This window comes from Alligator mississippiensis, chromosome 2 (genome assembly GCF_030867095.1).
Source record: "Alligator mississippiensis isolate rAllMis1 chromosome 2, rAllMis1, whole genome shotgun sequence".
Classification (NCBI taxonomy): Eukaryota; Metazoa; Chordata; order Crocodylia; family Alligatoridae; genus Alligator; species Alligator mississippiensis.
Genome location: NC_081825.1, coordinates 253,234,691 through 253,249,780, shown reverse-complemented (window position 1 = coordinate 253,249,780; position 15,090 = coordinate 253,234,691). Strand labels below are relative to the sequence as shown.

Here is a 15,090-nt window from a genome sequence, read left to right as displayed (position 1 = left end):
GTCAGCCTGGATTGCGCATGCAATTGAAGTCAGCATATATGACATCAATCTTTTCTCCCTTGTCCAGGTGATAGGTCACCTGGTCGTAGAAGGAAATGAGATTGGTCAAGCAAGACCTACCCGCAACAAACCCGCGCTGGCTATCCCGCAGGATGTTGGCATCGGCCAGTCCGTTAAGGATGGCCTCTTTAATAAACTTTTCTAAGATCTTCCCCGGGATAGAAGTCGGGCTGATGGGCCTATAGTTTGCCGGATCCACTTTCCTCCCTTTCTTGAAGATGGGCACCACATTGGCCTTCTTCCAGTCTTCGGGCACTACACCAGAGCACCAGGAGTTTTCAAAGATCTGTGCCAGGGGTTGGGCTATGATGCTTGCCAGCTCCTTGAGTACCCTGGGGTGTAGATTGTTAGGGCCGGCTGACTTGAAGGTATCCAGCCTCTCAAGGTGTTCCTTCATGAGGTCAGCATTGATGGAGGGCAGGGAATCTCCCTCACCCAGACCTCCCTGTCTCATAGTGGGCAAGGGCATGCCATGGGACTGATGAAAGATAGACACAAAGTACCCATTTAATAGGTTGGCTTTTTCCTGGGCATCAGTTGTCAGTTGTCCCATCTAGTTCAGCAGGGGTCCAATGTTGCCCTTGCTTTTCCTCCGGCTCCCCACGTATCTGAAAAAGGAGTTTTTATTGTCCTTGATGCTCGAAGCTAGTTGGAGTTCAGTTGCAACCTTGGCTTTCCTGGTTCGCTCCCTGCAGAACCTGACCAGTGCAGAATATTCCTCCTTGGAGGTGAATCCCATCCTTCATCCTTTGTAGGTCTTTCTTTTTAGCCTCAGGTGGTCGGCTAGATCCCTGGAGAGCCAGGGGGGCTGCTGTGCCCTCTTGCTGCCTTTCCTCCGAGATGGAATAGACTTAGTTTGTGCATTGAGGATCGCTCTCTTGAGGAGCAACCACTCTTCCTGGACTCCCCTCCCCTTGGGGTTGTGGTCCCTTAGGGCTTCACTGACGAGCCTGCTGAGCTTGTCAGTGTCGGTTTTCCTGAAGTCAAGGACTTCAGTGTTGCTGACTGACTTGCTAGCTTTATGGCGGATGGTGAAGGTGATCAGCTCATGGTTGCTGTCACCCAGCTTCCCAGCAATTACTAGGTTGCCAGTTAGGTCATCCCCAATAGCCAGTACCAGGTTGAGCAGTGCTTTACCTCTTGTTGGCCCGTAGACTTCTTGAGTCAGGTAGAGGTCATCTGATAGGAAGCTTTGCGACCACTCGGATTGAGTGATCTTCCCACAAGATGCCTGGTAATTGAAGTCACCCATGACAACCATGGTCCTGGAGTATGCGGCCTCAGCCAGTTCCCGGGCAAACTCCTGGTCAAGCTCTTGACTTTGGGTGGGAGGTCTGTTTGGGGAGTGCAGGGGAAGGGTCAGCTCCCAGTGCTGCATGCATCCCCGGAGGGCATGGGAGGCAAGTGCCACCATATCTGTTTGCAGGGTGAGGGCGGGCTGCTGCTGCAGGCTGGGACAGGGGCAATGTTGGGCTCTTCCCGGCAGGGTGCTGAACCGGGCTATGCTTGGGCCAGGCAGCGGTGTGCTGGGAAGGAGCTATGGAGGGGACTGCAGCCACTGCAGAATTCACTGTAGCTCCTGCTCCCAGCGCTGCCACCAGCTGCCCCAAGTGCAGTCCTGGCCCAACCCCCACGCTGGGAAGAGCACAGTGCTGCCTGAGCCCTAGCCCTCAGTGGCAGCCCACCCTTGCCCTGTACTTAGATCCAGGGTCACCGCCCCCCCATGCCCTCCTGGGATGTGCACAGCAGCAGGAGCTGCAGCCCTCCCACCCCCCAGATGATCCGCTCACAACTGTTCCCTGCTCTGCTCCGCTTGGCTGTGCAGTCCCAGTCCCTCCCTTGCCACTGGGGCCTCAATCTGCACCCCGCCCATGCCCCTTCGCTTATAACAGACTTACCGGCTGGATCCGGTTGCTCTCCACATTTCCAGGCTGAGCTCCTGGTCACCTGCATACTGCGCTGTAGCTGCACACGTGCATGGGACATTTATCAGTGGCATTATTGGCCACATCAGCCAAGAAAAGCCAGTTGCCGATACCTTCAATTTTCCTTATATCGGCACCGTTCCAATATGGGGCCAATGTATCGGTGCATTTCTACCAGTAAACCAAATTACTATTTGTCTTGTCCTTGGTTATATAGAACTGTTCTTTTTTTACTGTTGTCGTTTACCTGTTCTAAGCCTGTTATTCTCCCTTTCTCTCCTCGTGCTATGATCTCACTTTTTGAAGGCTACGTAAATCTGCTTTTTTTCAACCTTGCTTCATTAGGTCATTTTTGGAGAAAATCTGGGGGATAACCATATTTTTGCCTGTTTTTCCTTAAGTGTGGTGCCCAAAACCTGGACTCAGTATTACAATTAAGGCTACATCAGCATTGAGTACATCAGGCTGGTTACCCTTGTGTGTTTGGTATGTGAAACTATTAATACATCCCAGAATAAAACCTGTTTTTTTCAGCATCAGTATCACATTAATTTTTTCAGTATGCGATCTGCTCTAGCCCCCAGATTTGTCTTCTACAGTGTAACTGCCTAGCCAGTATTTCCTCATTTTGAATGTATGCATCTAATTTTAATGTAATACTTTGTCCTTGCTTTTACTGAATTGTATCCTGTTAACTTTAGACCATTTTGCCAACTTATCACAATATTTTCCATTCTAATCTGACATGCTTTTATCTCCTTTCAACTTTGTGTCACTTGTAAATTTTATAAGTGGTGTGCTCTCTTTCTTCATCAAATTTATTAAGGAATATACTAATTAATAGTGGATTCAGCACAGAACTCTGTGGGACCCCACTCATAAATTGTCCCCCTGGTTTGACAGTGAACACTGGTGACTTTATTTTGGCATCGTATTTTCTGTGTAGTTTTTGAACTAGCCTATGCCTCATCTTACAGTGATTACCGATAGACCGTATTTCCTGATTTGTGTATAAGACAGCTATATGGAAAATTATTTAATTCCTAACCAAAGTAAGTCTCTTCTCCTCTATTTTCCTTTATCCACTGAGCCAGTAGGTCAGGGGCGGGCAATTATTTCAGGCAGAGGGTCACCTACTTTAGTTTTGGCAAGTTGTCAAGGGCTGCATGGGTAGCCCTGCCCCTTGACAGGTGCCTCACCCCCTGGTCACCATCTTGGGACCGGAATTCCTGCCCCAAAACTCCTGAACTTTGCCATCAGAAGTCCCTCCCCTTGCCCTCAGAAATACTCCTTTCAGCAAGGGGGTTTTCCATCTCAGAACCAGAAAAATATCAAATTATAGTCTAAAAATCATACATATACAACGTTCATTAATTTGATTTTAAAAATATTTTTTGTCTTGATTTACATGAGTTTGTGTGGTGTCCATAGAGGTGATTGCACAATAACTTAACTTGTGTATTGTTGGGAGAGGGACATGGGCGGGGTATAGGTTTGTGGGGGGTTTTGTGTGGGGGGGGCTTGTGGGTGTGGGGTGAGGGAGCATGTGGGTATGTGTTGATATGTGGCGTGTGGGTGGGAATGAGGGTTATGGGGAGTTGTGTGGGGGGGGCGTGGCCAGGGAGTATGGGTGGGGGGGGTCTGCATGTATGTCAGTGCAGGGGTGGGGTGTGGGTGCATGTGTATGGTGGGGTGTGCATGTGGGACTCGCCCTATGAACATGCCCACACACATGCGCGCGCACACTGTGTATGTGCTTGTACACACGCATACACCTGCTCCTGGTCCCAGGGCACTGGTGCAGGCCCCGTGCTCCTGCAGTCCAGTGATGCAGCCAGTGAGTGGGCAGGGAAGCAGTGAAAGCAGTGGCAGACAGAGGCTTCCAGTTGTGGGGGGCTGGGGCCGGGCCAGTCTTGGTGCTGGGCCCTGCTTGCTTTCCCTGGTTCCTACTGTCCCTGGCTCCTGTTATCTTTAACAGGCAGCCAGGAGCAGATAAATATTTATTTTCTAAATTTTGTAGGGTCCCCATGGGCCAAATATGGCTCATGGGCGGTATTTTGCCTGCCCCTGCAGCAGGTTGTTTTGACATTCTGGTTTGGGCAGTTCCATATTGGCCATTTCTTATCACCACATTAATCTTATAAATTCTTGTAAGTTGATTGTTTAGTTTGCTCTAGTATCTTTCTGCGTATTGAATTAGTGTGACCAAGAAAATAATTCCAAGAGTCTGTCCATCTGTCTCCTGCCTCCACTTTTTACAAGTAAGTATTATACTTGCCCATATCAAGTCCTCTAAGACTTCCCCACACTCCAGGAATTCTTAAAGATGATCCTTAGCATTTCAGAGCTTTCTTCAACCAGTTCTTTAAATACTCTTTAACCTGTTTTTTCTTTATTCTGACTTGCATTCTTACCCCTTAACATTAACTGTGTTAAATATCTGATTATAATTTCTTTTTGGTGAAGATTGAAGCAAATACTAGTCTTTTCTGTGCCATCAGTGTTTGTTTACCACCACTGTTAAATATTGGACCTATGCTTTCCTTTTGTTTCCCCTTGTTTCTAATGTTGTTCTAGAACTTCGTTGCATTTGCTAATTATAAACTTATTTTTTCTTCCTTAAACTTTTTTTATTATCCCTATTAGTTTATTCTACTCTCTTATTCTCATTCTTAGTCATGTGTGTATGACCTTTTCTATGTAGGATTCTTTTTTTTCAGGGCACTGATGAGCTGATGTAGCAGTTTGCCTCTTAATGGGCATATCTACCTACATGAGCTGTTTACTGTGGAGCTAACTAGTTAGCTCTGCAGTAAAATGTCAGCATCTACACATGTGCCCCTATTAGGGCACACTAAACTAATAAAAGCCCCGATAGGATAATACTTCCCAATGCAAGTACTATCCTATGATGGCATTATTTAGTGCTGTGCGATGCATATGTAGCTGCTGACTAGGCCTGGCTGGGACATGAGGGTACTACAACGTGGGGCTGGTGGGCAGGCAGCCCTGTACCGTAAGCATCCTTGTGCCCCATCCAGCCCCTCCCCAGCACGTTGTGCCAAGTCGGAGCAGCCCTGGGCTTGTAGGCTGACCCTCCGGGTTCCTTGCCAGCCAGGGCTGTGCCACTTTGGCTCAACAGGCTGCAATCCCAGGCACACATGAAACGCTACACCTGGGAGCAGTAAATACTGGTGTGAACTGTGACGCAGTGTATTCAGCTGCATTAATTGCATATGTAGACATGCCCACTGTATTGTGTATTTGTCCTTCTCATTGGTATAATTGGCTGTGGTACTTGAGTATAGTTTTCTTCAGTGACTGTCAGCTCTTACATTCCTTTTTCCTTTAGGCTGTCTTATTCTTCTGCATCACTACCCCAAGTTTGTTGATGTCTGCTGCTTGGAGGTCGATTCATCCTTTTTTGCTGTTCTTATTCCTCCTTTTTTCTTTAGAATGGTGAACTCTCTTGTTTCACAATAATTTTCAACCAAATGACCTTCCACCTTCAGATTTTCAACCAGTTTCTTCCTAGTTCTTCAAAATAAATTGAAAAAAATGTTCAGTGTGTTTTCCTTTACCTTCTGCGGGGGAAAAAAGCTGCCCTTCACATTCCAGGAACTTGGATCTTGTATCCATGACTTTTTTTCCAGCAGGTCTGCGCAGTCTCTTTCCCTCCCTCCTTATCTTCCTTCTCTCCTCACCTTCCCTTTTTCCTCACTCCCTTAACAGGCCTTGTCCATTAGATGCTTCTGCTTTGTGTTCAAATTAGCTTCATCCACTTCCTTTGGCATATCTGGTCAGTGGTACACCATCATTATAGCATTATTCCTTTTGTTTTTACTTTTTATCTTCAGTCAGGCACATTCAGTGTGTCTGGTTCGGGCTCCTTTCAAGCAAGTATATGTGTTCTCAATATGTAGTGCAGCAGCACATCACTTTTTTTCACTGCCTGTCTTTCCCTAAAAACCTACATCCTTCAGTACTAGTTTTCCCTCTAAGGCTTTGTGATGCCAAATTTAGGTCATAGTTTTGCTTATGTTACTTAAGACTTCAGAGTCTTTTCTGTTTATTTTCCTGATCTTTGTTTTTGTGCATAGCTATTTTAGAGTTTTAACAGTGTCTTCTTCCTTTTGTCTATTGAGTGATCTTATATTTCTCTCTCTCTCTCTTTCCCTCTCTCTCTTTTTCTCTCTCATTTACTTTCTGTTGCAAGCCTCTTTCAAACCTAATTTAAAGACTACCTTGCTAGGTTGGTGTGTCAGTGTCCTTTGGTCTTTCACTACTCTGTCCAGTTTGTAAGTTTCTGTCATGCCATATTTGTATTTAAATTATTCTAGTAACCATTTTTGCTTTCATAAAAGATCATGTGGAAACCTAAACTTCAACCAAAAGTTGTTTAAACTTACTCCTCCCATGTTGAGGAGTATTTTGCAGTGTGGTAAGTTTTTGTTTTGTTTTTGTTTTTTTTGTTTTCTTTTATCAAGATGATTCTCTTAGGATAGTTGGTACCTGCTTCCACCTTGTATTGCTCCTTTTGTACATTCATGTGACTCAGAAATGAAATAATAAATTTATACCCTCAGAGTCACTTTGTGGAAATGCTGTTTATTATAAAAATTAGCAGAAAATGAGAAACTTGATTTTGTGACTATTTTAACCAAAACTTAAATATTTGAAGAGAACATGGCATTTTAAGTGGAGCACATGCCAAATGACTTCACTGTTCATTTAGCTGCTTTTTCTCTGTTTGTTTTTAAGCAAAAGTCCTTTAACAATTATGTTTACTTTGATGCATCTCTTCTTTTTTTCCCCCAGTTAGAAATTTCCAATCAAATCGGAAGTTGATAGCTGGGTAAAATTCAGAGGGATCAGGGATCTCTTTAATTTTTTTTAGTATTTACAAGAGTATGCTCACTCTTTTTTTTTCTTCCCCCCACCCCCCCATTTGTTAAAAAAATGAAAGGTGAGATTTAAAAAAAAAATTACCATATTTAATCATGTTCCAGGCTCACCTTTTTCCAAAAAATTAGCCTTCCAAAATTGAGGTACGTCTCTTAAGCAGGGAGGCTTATTTTTCAGCCCACGATAGAATCAACATAGATGCTGCAAGGGTGCTTGTACATATGAGGTGGGGTTTAGTTCCCCTAAAATGAAATAGTGGGTTTTTAATTTGTGGGTTTTAAATTGTGACCCACTGTTTCAAGTTAAGGGTTTCTATCACTGTGATGGAATAGTGATGGCCCACCATCAGCTCCCCCACCCCCAACTGCAGGCAGGCTCTGCCGGGGGGTGGGGGAGGGACAGGGAAAGGGGCAGGGAAGTGGTGAGGTGCCCGATCCTTTTTTTTTTTTTCTCTCTCCCCGCCACCATGGAACCTGCTCATCTATTGTGTGAATCAGGAGGTGAACTGCCTGTGGCCCGTGAGCTGTCGGGGTGGGGCCCCAGACCTTTTCTCTGTGGTAGTGGCACCCACCCGCTAGCAGCTTGCCTGGGTGGCCCTAGGGAGTGCCGCCCTTGCGGAGGCAAGGTTCAAACCCCCCTGCAGCTCAGAGGCCACTGGCACAGGCGGGGCAGACAGGCTCTGTGAGGGAAAAAAAGGATTGGGTTTGCCGCTTTTTCCCCCCCACCCAGCGGAACCTGCCTGCGTGAGCTGCTGCCAGGCTGTGCAGTCCCTGGGCTGTGGGGAGGCCTAGTGCTTCCCTCCGTGGCAGCAGTGCCCTTTGGAGGCCCCCCAGGTGGGGTGCTAGCTGGTCAGGTGCTGTTCCAGCTCACAGGCAGCACCTGTCCTGATCTAACACTGCACAGGGTGCTGGAAGCTCTGGCATGCTTGGGGAAGCTCAGGCTTGGTGGGCTTCCAGTGCCCTGTACACTGTCCCTGCCACCTGGAACTAGCTAGTAACGGGTTGGCTTGTCCCTGGGGCAGCGAGGGAAGGGGCAGGAGGGTGGCTGGGTGTGCTGGCGGCTGGAGAAGGTGGCAGGGACTGTGCATGGGGTGCTGGAAACCAATCAAGCCTGAAGGGGTGAAGTTCATCAGGAGCAGGTCTAGAAAGGGATGGGTGCAGTGGTGCAACTATATACCCTACTTTGATCCCTGCTCAACCTAAAGTTTAAGCCAACTGCCAGACATCAGCCATGGTATTTCTGTTTAGGCATGTTGGATACAAATGTCCAGCTCGGGATCCTTAAAATTCTGGTTTATTAGGCAGATTGAAGCACTGTAATCAAGTTAAATCATAATCCTTGGGGCTGGTCCCCACGCACACGCGCACACACACAGTAGCAAGCTACAAGAGTCAGGTATACCTATCCCACAGGCACTGGAGTCTGCTGTTGAGGCTTCTTTGAGCGTGGTATCATCTTCCAGAAGGGGGTCGCCAGCTGGTCCTTCTGGCTGGACAGGTCGGGTGCTGGTCAAGTTGGAGTTCAAGAGGGCGCCACTGAGGGTCACTTTTCACTGCCTTTTATCTGTCCTTGGCAGAATTTGGTGACTCCCCAGTTTTCAGGTTCGCCCAATCCAGGAGTCGTTGACCCTCGTGGGACTTCCCCCCCCCCCCCCCCCCCCCCAGTGGCTACTGGATGGCATCCATCAGCCCCAGGGGTTGTCCACATGTACGTGCAGGTTTGGGAGTCCGTTGATGAATTTTGAATAGGGCTCTGGGAGTGGTCCATCTGGAGATATTCAGCCCAAAAGTTGGTCCCCGGCATTGATTAACTCAGGCCAGGGCTTCGAACCCTTGATCAGTGATGTTTAGAGATTTCCCGGTTGTTACACTGTCTTCTATTGAGTTCTTCCTTCGTTTGATCTGCAGTCTCCCAGGTGTTAATTACTGCCTGCTACCATGTTACACATTCAATCACTGATTCACTTGCTTCTTTCAGGGGCCAGCCTGATACAGGGAAGGGCAATTTGATTCCTGCCCTTGTTAACATTGTTACAATGTATAACTGACTTATGAAACTAAACACATTTAGTTGAAAGGTGAGGAGTATAAAATATAAGCTACAAAAGTAATGCCATGGCACACGAATAGATAAAAATACCAAAATACAAGGGAAGATACAAAATGCACACATACAAATTTCAAAACACAATTCCTTATCTTAAAGTGAAAGAAAGAGGAAGGAGGAAAAGGTAGAAGAGGAAAAACATATCCAAGGAGGGGAGAGCAACTGCAGGCAAGAGGAAAAGGGGCTTTCTGCTACAGGCATAGCTGAGGAAATCAATTGACTTTATAGCTTATTATAATCTTTCTCATTCCTGCTAAGTGCTCTTCACTTCACAGGTATTAATAACCCTCTCTCCTTTTTCTTTTAATGGTCTTGATGTTGCACTGATTCAGCTATCCTTTCTTTGACAATTTTGCTGTCAGCTAGCTACCCATAGTCTCCCCTCCTGTTTTACAGCCCCGCAGACTTCTTGGCTCTTTTTCAAATCCTAGATCTGCCCAGTCTTCAGAAGCAGCCTAGCCTAGTCCAGTCTTCAGAAGCAGCTTAGTTTCATATTTAGGCTGAGCAGCTAAGGGCTGCTGACAATTCAGTTGTGAAAAGGTTAACTAACTGTAGCTTTTGCCTAAACAGGAAAGGGAGGGTGAGCAGGTAAAGACAAGTCTCTGCCCTTGCTTTATGCAGCAATAACTCTGGACAAATCTTTTTCCCCTTTATTCTGCCTTACCAAAAACAAAGTGCATGTCTTATTTGGGTGTGTGTGGTATGCACACAAATATGGTACAGTGGAATTTGGGTTTCTACTAATCATAACTATAGACCTGGTAGAATGTAATAGGGCCTCAGATTGCCTTTGCTACTGTAAATGTTCTGTTTTGATCTTTTTATGAAATACTGTATTTGTATTTCTTTCTTTCAAGTTATATTTGGTATTGGATTATTTGTGCATGCAGAATGAGTGTGAGAGGATGCATGGTAGTATTCATGAACAAAATGGCACTGACATACTTACTCAGCTTGCATTTTCATGAGCGGTACAGCATGAAATGCATTTATTTGCTTATTCAACGCTGGCTGAATAATTTTTAACACTTTCTAAAGACGTCTTTCTAAAGATGCAGTAATCTATTTTGAGTATTTCAGATAATTTTATGTATTTAGTGTTGATCCATTTTTCAAAATGAACAGCTATTTAAAGAAAAGGCTTAAATTGTTTTCTCATTGCTAATACATTATCATACAATATCCAAATGTGCAACTATATTAAACAGTTAATTGGAAAATTGTATGAAATGGAATTTAATATTTTATAAAATGTTACTGACAAAACAGACTGCACCTTTAAAATAATTTAAAGTATAATCTTAGAAAACTTTTTTATTGATTATGTAGAGCTATAATAATCAATCACCAATAGCTTGCATTGCCAACTGCTGATTTTTTTTCTTTTAATAATATGCTGCATGTAGACAAAGATGACCTGTCCCCAACTGCTGAGGTTTGGGATGTAGACCAGGGACTAATAAGTAAACTGAAGGAACAGTACAAGAAGGAACGAAAGGGGAAGAAAGGGGTAAAGAGTAAGTGCAGATTCTGAATCTTGTAATGCAACTTTTTTTATTCCACGCGGAGGATATTTTTTTCCCCACACATTCTGTTTCTCTTTCTGAATTAAGCATTGTTTTTCATAACGGGGGCAACCAACTTTAACTTTCTCCCTTCTGAGTCCAAAAATTCAAGAAAATTAAATATCGTGCCACTTGTGAGAGGGGAAATGTGAAATCTTTAGTAATAGGTATATTCAGTTAAATAGGGAAAGAGACCAAACTAATGTGAATACTTGACAGACTTCATATAATCTAGAATGCTGTTTCTACTTTGAAGTATAGGAAAGAAGGGCTAAATTTGTCCACTTGTGATAAGAAAAGATTCTTTAATTGACTTTCTTTAAGCTTTGAATCCTATTTTGATATCAATGTTAGGCCTGTATTTGTGTGTGAATGCCAGAATATGGCATGAAAATGAAGAAAAAAAAAAAGCCTTTAGCTAAAATGACTGTAACACTTTCATTGCTTAGTCTATAGTATATTATTGAGCGTGACCTTTTTCTGTGCAATAGCCATTATATATTTCACATTTTAAAATAAAAGCATCACTAAGGCTTCTGACAGACATGAAACCTTCCCTCTCCCCCTAAAACAAAAAAAAACCAACCCCCCCCCGCCCCCCAGCGAGCAAAAAACAGCATTTTACCAGAAAAGTAAATGTTAGTTTGACCCAGCTACCCAGCATCTCTGTAGTTTGGGCACTTCAGAGGGGCTTTTTGGCGCTTTCATCTAAAAGCTGATTCAGTTGGCTATTAGATAAATGTGCCGAAAAGCTCTGCTGAAGCACCTGATCTGTGGGTGAGCTTAGTCAAATTAATGCAATGCCTCTTCTGGGCATAAAATATGCTTGGTGCATGCTGGGCTTAAACTAAAGCACTGTTTGGGGGTTTTTTTCCACATCTGTTAACAGCCTAAGAAAACAGCATTTTCAGTTTAGTTCTCTTGCTTAAACTTCAAATTTTCTTTTTGGCTAAATTCTGTCAGATGAAATGGATAACTCATGGTTTAGATTTCTTTTGTAAAATAATTTATTTTAGAATGCCTAACTTTAATATTTTAAACACTTTATTAAATAAAGTACATAACATTACAATTTAATTCAGTTTGATATATAACTCTTTTGTAGACAGAGATGCTACTCCAGATTAATTTGAAGAAATTGCAGTAACTTGACTGCCATGACTTTACTCTGGAATTAAACTATTTTAATTCCCAGCAATATTTGAGCTGAAGTAATTTTACATGAGTTCAAAAGTGTTTATGTAATACTTGTAAAGTGTTATGTAATTATTAAATTACGTTTCATTATAAAAAAAAAAATAAAAAAAAATTACATTTTACTACATCTTCGCCCAACACTTTTACATAGGAAGGGAAGGGTTTTTTAATTTAATTTGATTTTTTTAAATTAAGATAAGATTCTTATGTCTTAATTATGATAGTTTAAATACTTGTGCTGTTCTGGCTTTGCGTGCAAGTTCTAACATCACTTAATCAAAATTCAGTTTGTGCATGTTGATTAAGTAATTTTGCATGACTTGTTAATGTTACAAAGTTATCAAGAGAAGTTATTTAGGATTTTTTTGGTTTGAATGCAGGATCACAATTGAAAGGGTATACATAAATGTGCCTCTTCATTTAGCATGTAAAAACTTCTAGGCAGTTAGTAAATTTGCATGAACTTTTTTGGATGCAGGTTTACAGACTGATTTTTTTTTTTTTTTTTTTTTTTTTTTTCCAATTCAAGCGTGGATCTCTACCTTCAAAGACTCATCCCTAGTAATTTGTACCCCTTTAACTTTTGGCATCTCTTTTCAGGCTTTGTTTACAAACTGTTCTGAGAGTCAAGTTCTCTTTTTTATTAAAGAAAAACATGATGCGCAGTGTTCTCTTCTGAGTTGCATAAAAGCTGGTATAAGAACAGATTTTGAATGCTATTGAATTTGTACTTGCATTAAAACAATATTTCCCAAACTGTGTGGGGAATGTCTCCCTGTGGGGACATGAAAGTTTGGGTTGGTGTGCAGGGAGGCATGTGAATTACAGCAACAATCAGTAGTACCCCCTATACTTCAGCCACTTTCACATCTCTCCACCTGTACTTCCCTGTCCATCTCAGCTGCCATCACCACTTCCCTCACTGCTCAGTGGTGGTGAGGAAAGTGGCAGTAGGGAAGGCAGGGGTATGCGAGTGCCTGACTTTACAATGGTGGGGCATATACCCACAAGATCTGGGGAGCATGAGGTTACGATTTTGCTGCCATTTTCTATCATACTGCACATGTAATTGCCATGCCAGTCAGATTCTGCTTTTTTTTACCCTTAAGAGGTGAATATCTATGAGAGCCAGACAATACATCCTCTTGTTTTAGCTGATAATGGCTAAAACTAAAACCATATTTTATGATCTGAAATGTCCCATGATTAATTGTACTTGTAGACTGTTTTCAAATATTAGCTGCCCAAGTATTTATTGCTAGGCTCAGATACCTGGAAAATGTGACACTTGTGCTATAGATTAAGGGGGGGGGGGGGCAACCTTCCTTGAGACATATGTCTCAAGTGGCATGGGCAGTCTCTATGTGGCAGTCTGTGGTAGTCACAAGCATATAGCAGCAGATTGGGCAGGAAGCGGAAAGAGCAGCAGATTGGGGGGGAAGGAGAAAGCAGAGCAGACAGAGGAAGGGGATTGAAGTAACACTCAGGGAAGGCATGAGCTAATTTATGATGCACTGGCCAAAAAAGATGGCTCCCACTATCATAAATTATCATTTTTATTTAATAATTTGCTTTAAACTAATTGTATATGACTAAAGAGTAAATCTGGATGCTTTAAATCATTTAAGCTGAACTTTTGGAATATACTGCTTAACTTTACGATGTCAATTTTCTGTCACTTGAATTAAGTGGTGAATGTGGTAGGCATTCAGTATGATGATATAAGGAAATCACTACTCCTACATTAAATTTGTATTATAAGACTTGATTCTGCATTGGGGCCCATGGATCCTTGTGCCTGTGGATGGCCCTTTAAATGCATTTCACACAGATTCAAGAAACTAACGGGCTGAAACTAGGAATAAAAATTTAAGATATTTAAAACAACTGGAGTTTCTTCTGGAAGGCTAATCACTCGGTATATTTCATTTTGAATGTTGACTCTTGAGATTTTTTGTAATTATATTGTCATTGTGAAATTAAAAACCAGTTCTGTTCTCTAAAGCTTGTGTGCTAGTATATTTTAAAGTAGTAGTTGAATAAGTTTCCCTTTCCTAGCATTAAGTCATTTGAGAAGGGCCCAAGAAGGTAACTGTCGTAAGGCATTTAATCGGGTACTTACCTGTGGTAATAACATATCTGTATTTGTTAGTCCTTTGTTATGACAGAATCCTCATTTCGTTCATTTGAAAGTGTACAGATTGGCAAAGCACCTGAACTTGATTTGGTTCTGGTTTAAAGAGATCTTTGGTCTACATTTATAAAACCTTTTATTTTTATGCTGGGGTGGGTACTTAGTTCATTTACTTTAGTAACTTCAATTGCTTGGTCTCCTAGTGTGTGAATTTTTCAAACTGGTAGATAGGCTAAACAATAACAATGTGGAGACAACTAAGGACTTCATTTGATTTTCACAGAACCATATTTTTTTATTGTTTTCATGTTTACTTCCTACATCAGTATGCTAGGATTAAGGCTAGCAGTCTAATGTAGTGCCCTTCTTGTTACGGTTTGCTTGATAAAGGTACCTTTTGGTCCAGAAGGACAAATCCATACCTGGCAGGCATTTAGTATTTCTTCAGGACTCAGATGATACCCACATCTGTCATCTTTCAGAACAAAAATGGAGATGACATACATGGCATCCTTTGGGATCACTGAATATTGAGGACCGAATGCTATGATGGCCAGAGACTTGTAAGATGTTCATGTCTTCTAAAGCTGTACTGTCTGATGATCAACATGACATCTAAGTTACAGAGGTTGAATTCCAGAGAAGCACAAAACTCTTAGTTCAGAGGCAATATCTTTTATTAGACCAACTAAAAAGTAGCAAAAAAATTATTTCTTTGAAAGTTTTTGGGCATACACATCCTTTTTCAGGCTGAGGGGAAATCAAAAATTGTAAAAATCCTCATAGGTAGAAAATAAACTTCATTTTGCACATGGGGATAGAAGCTGGAAGTGTATTCCCTGGGTCTGAGAGTCCTTTTGTGTGTGTTCCTCTGTTATGTGCAGATAAGGCAAATCCCTGGAGGTGTCTGGTGTCAGAAGCAGGCAGGGAGGTATAAATTCCTGCTTTTGTAGAATCATTTGTTTTCCTCTTTTTCTGTCCTCATCCCCTCAGTCTCTCTTCCTTTGTTTTCTGTATTTTTCTTTCAGTTTCCCCCACTCCACCTATTCTTTAGCCAAATTAAAAATTTGGCTTTCTCCCTCAGTCCCATTTTAGTCCTTGGTTTCTCAGGTGGCATGATCTGTAGGTAAGTGATTTTCAACCACAGTGCTTTCAGATCCATTTTAGGGGTGTCCTGCCAAGTGTCACGCAATGTTAG

At 42.6% G+C, this 15,090-nt stretch overlaps 1 protein-coding gene across 3 annotated transcripts in view; it reads left to right on the top strand.

Annotated features, from left to right (window-relative positions):
• Positions 1 to 15,090, top strand: part of STRN3 (striatin 3) — a 123,572-nt gene that overhangs the window by 59,795 nt on the left and 48,687 nt on the right. The window contains exon 8 of one of the 3 annotated variants that reach the window (XM_019488689.2): positions 10,403 to 10,513. The exons of the other annotated variants lie outside the window; for them this stretch is intronic. Within the exon in view, the coding sequence (XP_019344234.2) occupies positions 10,403 to 10,513 (111 nt within the window). The remainder of the gene's footprint in view (positions 1 to 10,402; positions 10,514 to 15,090) is intronic. 3 annotated transcript variants of the gene reach the window in all.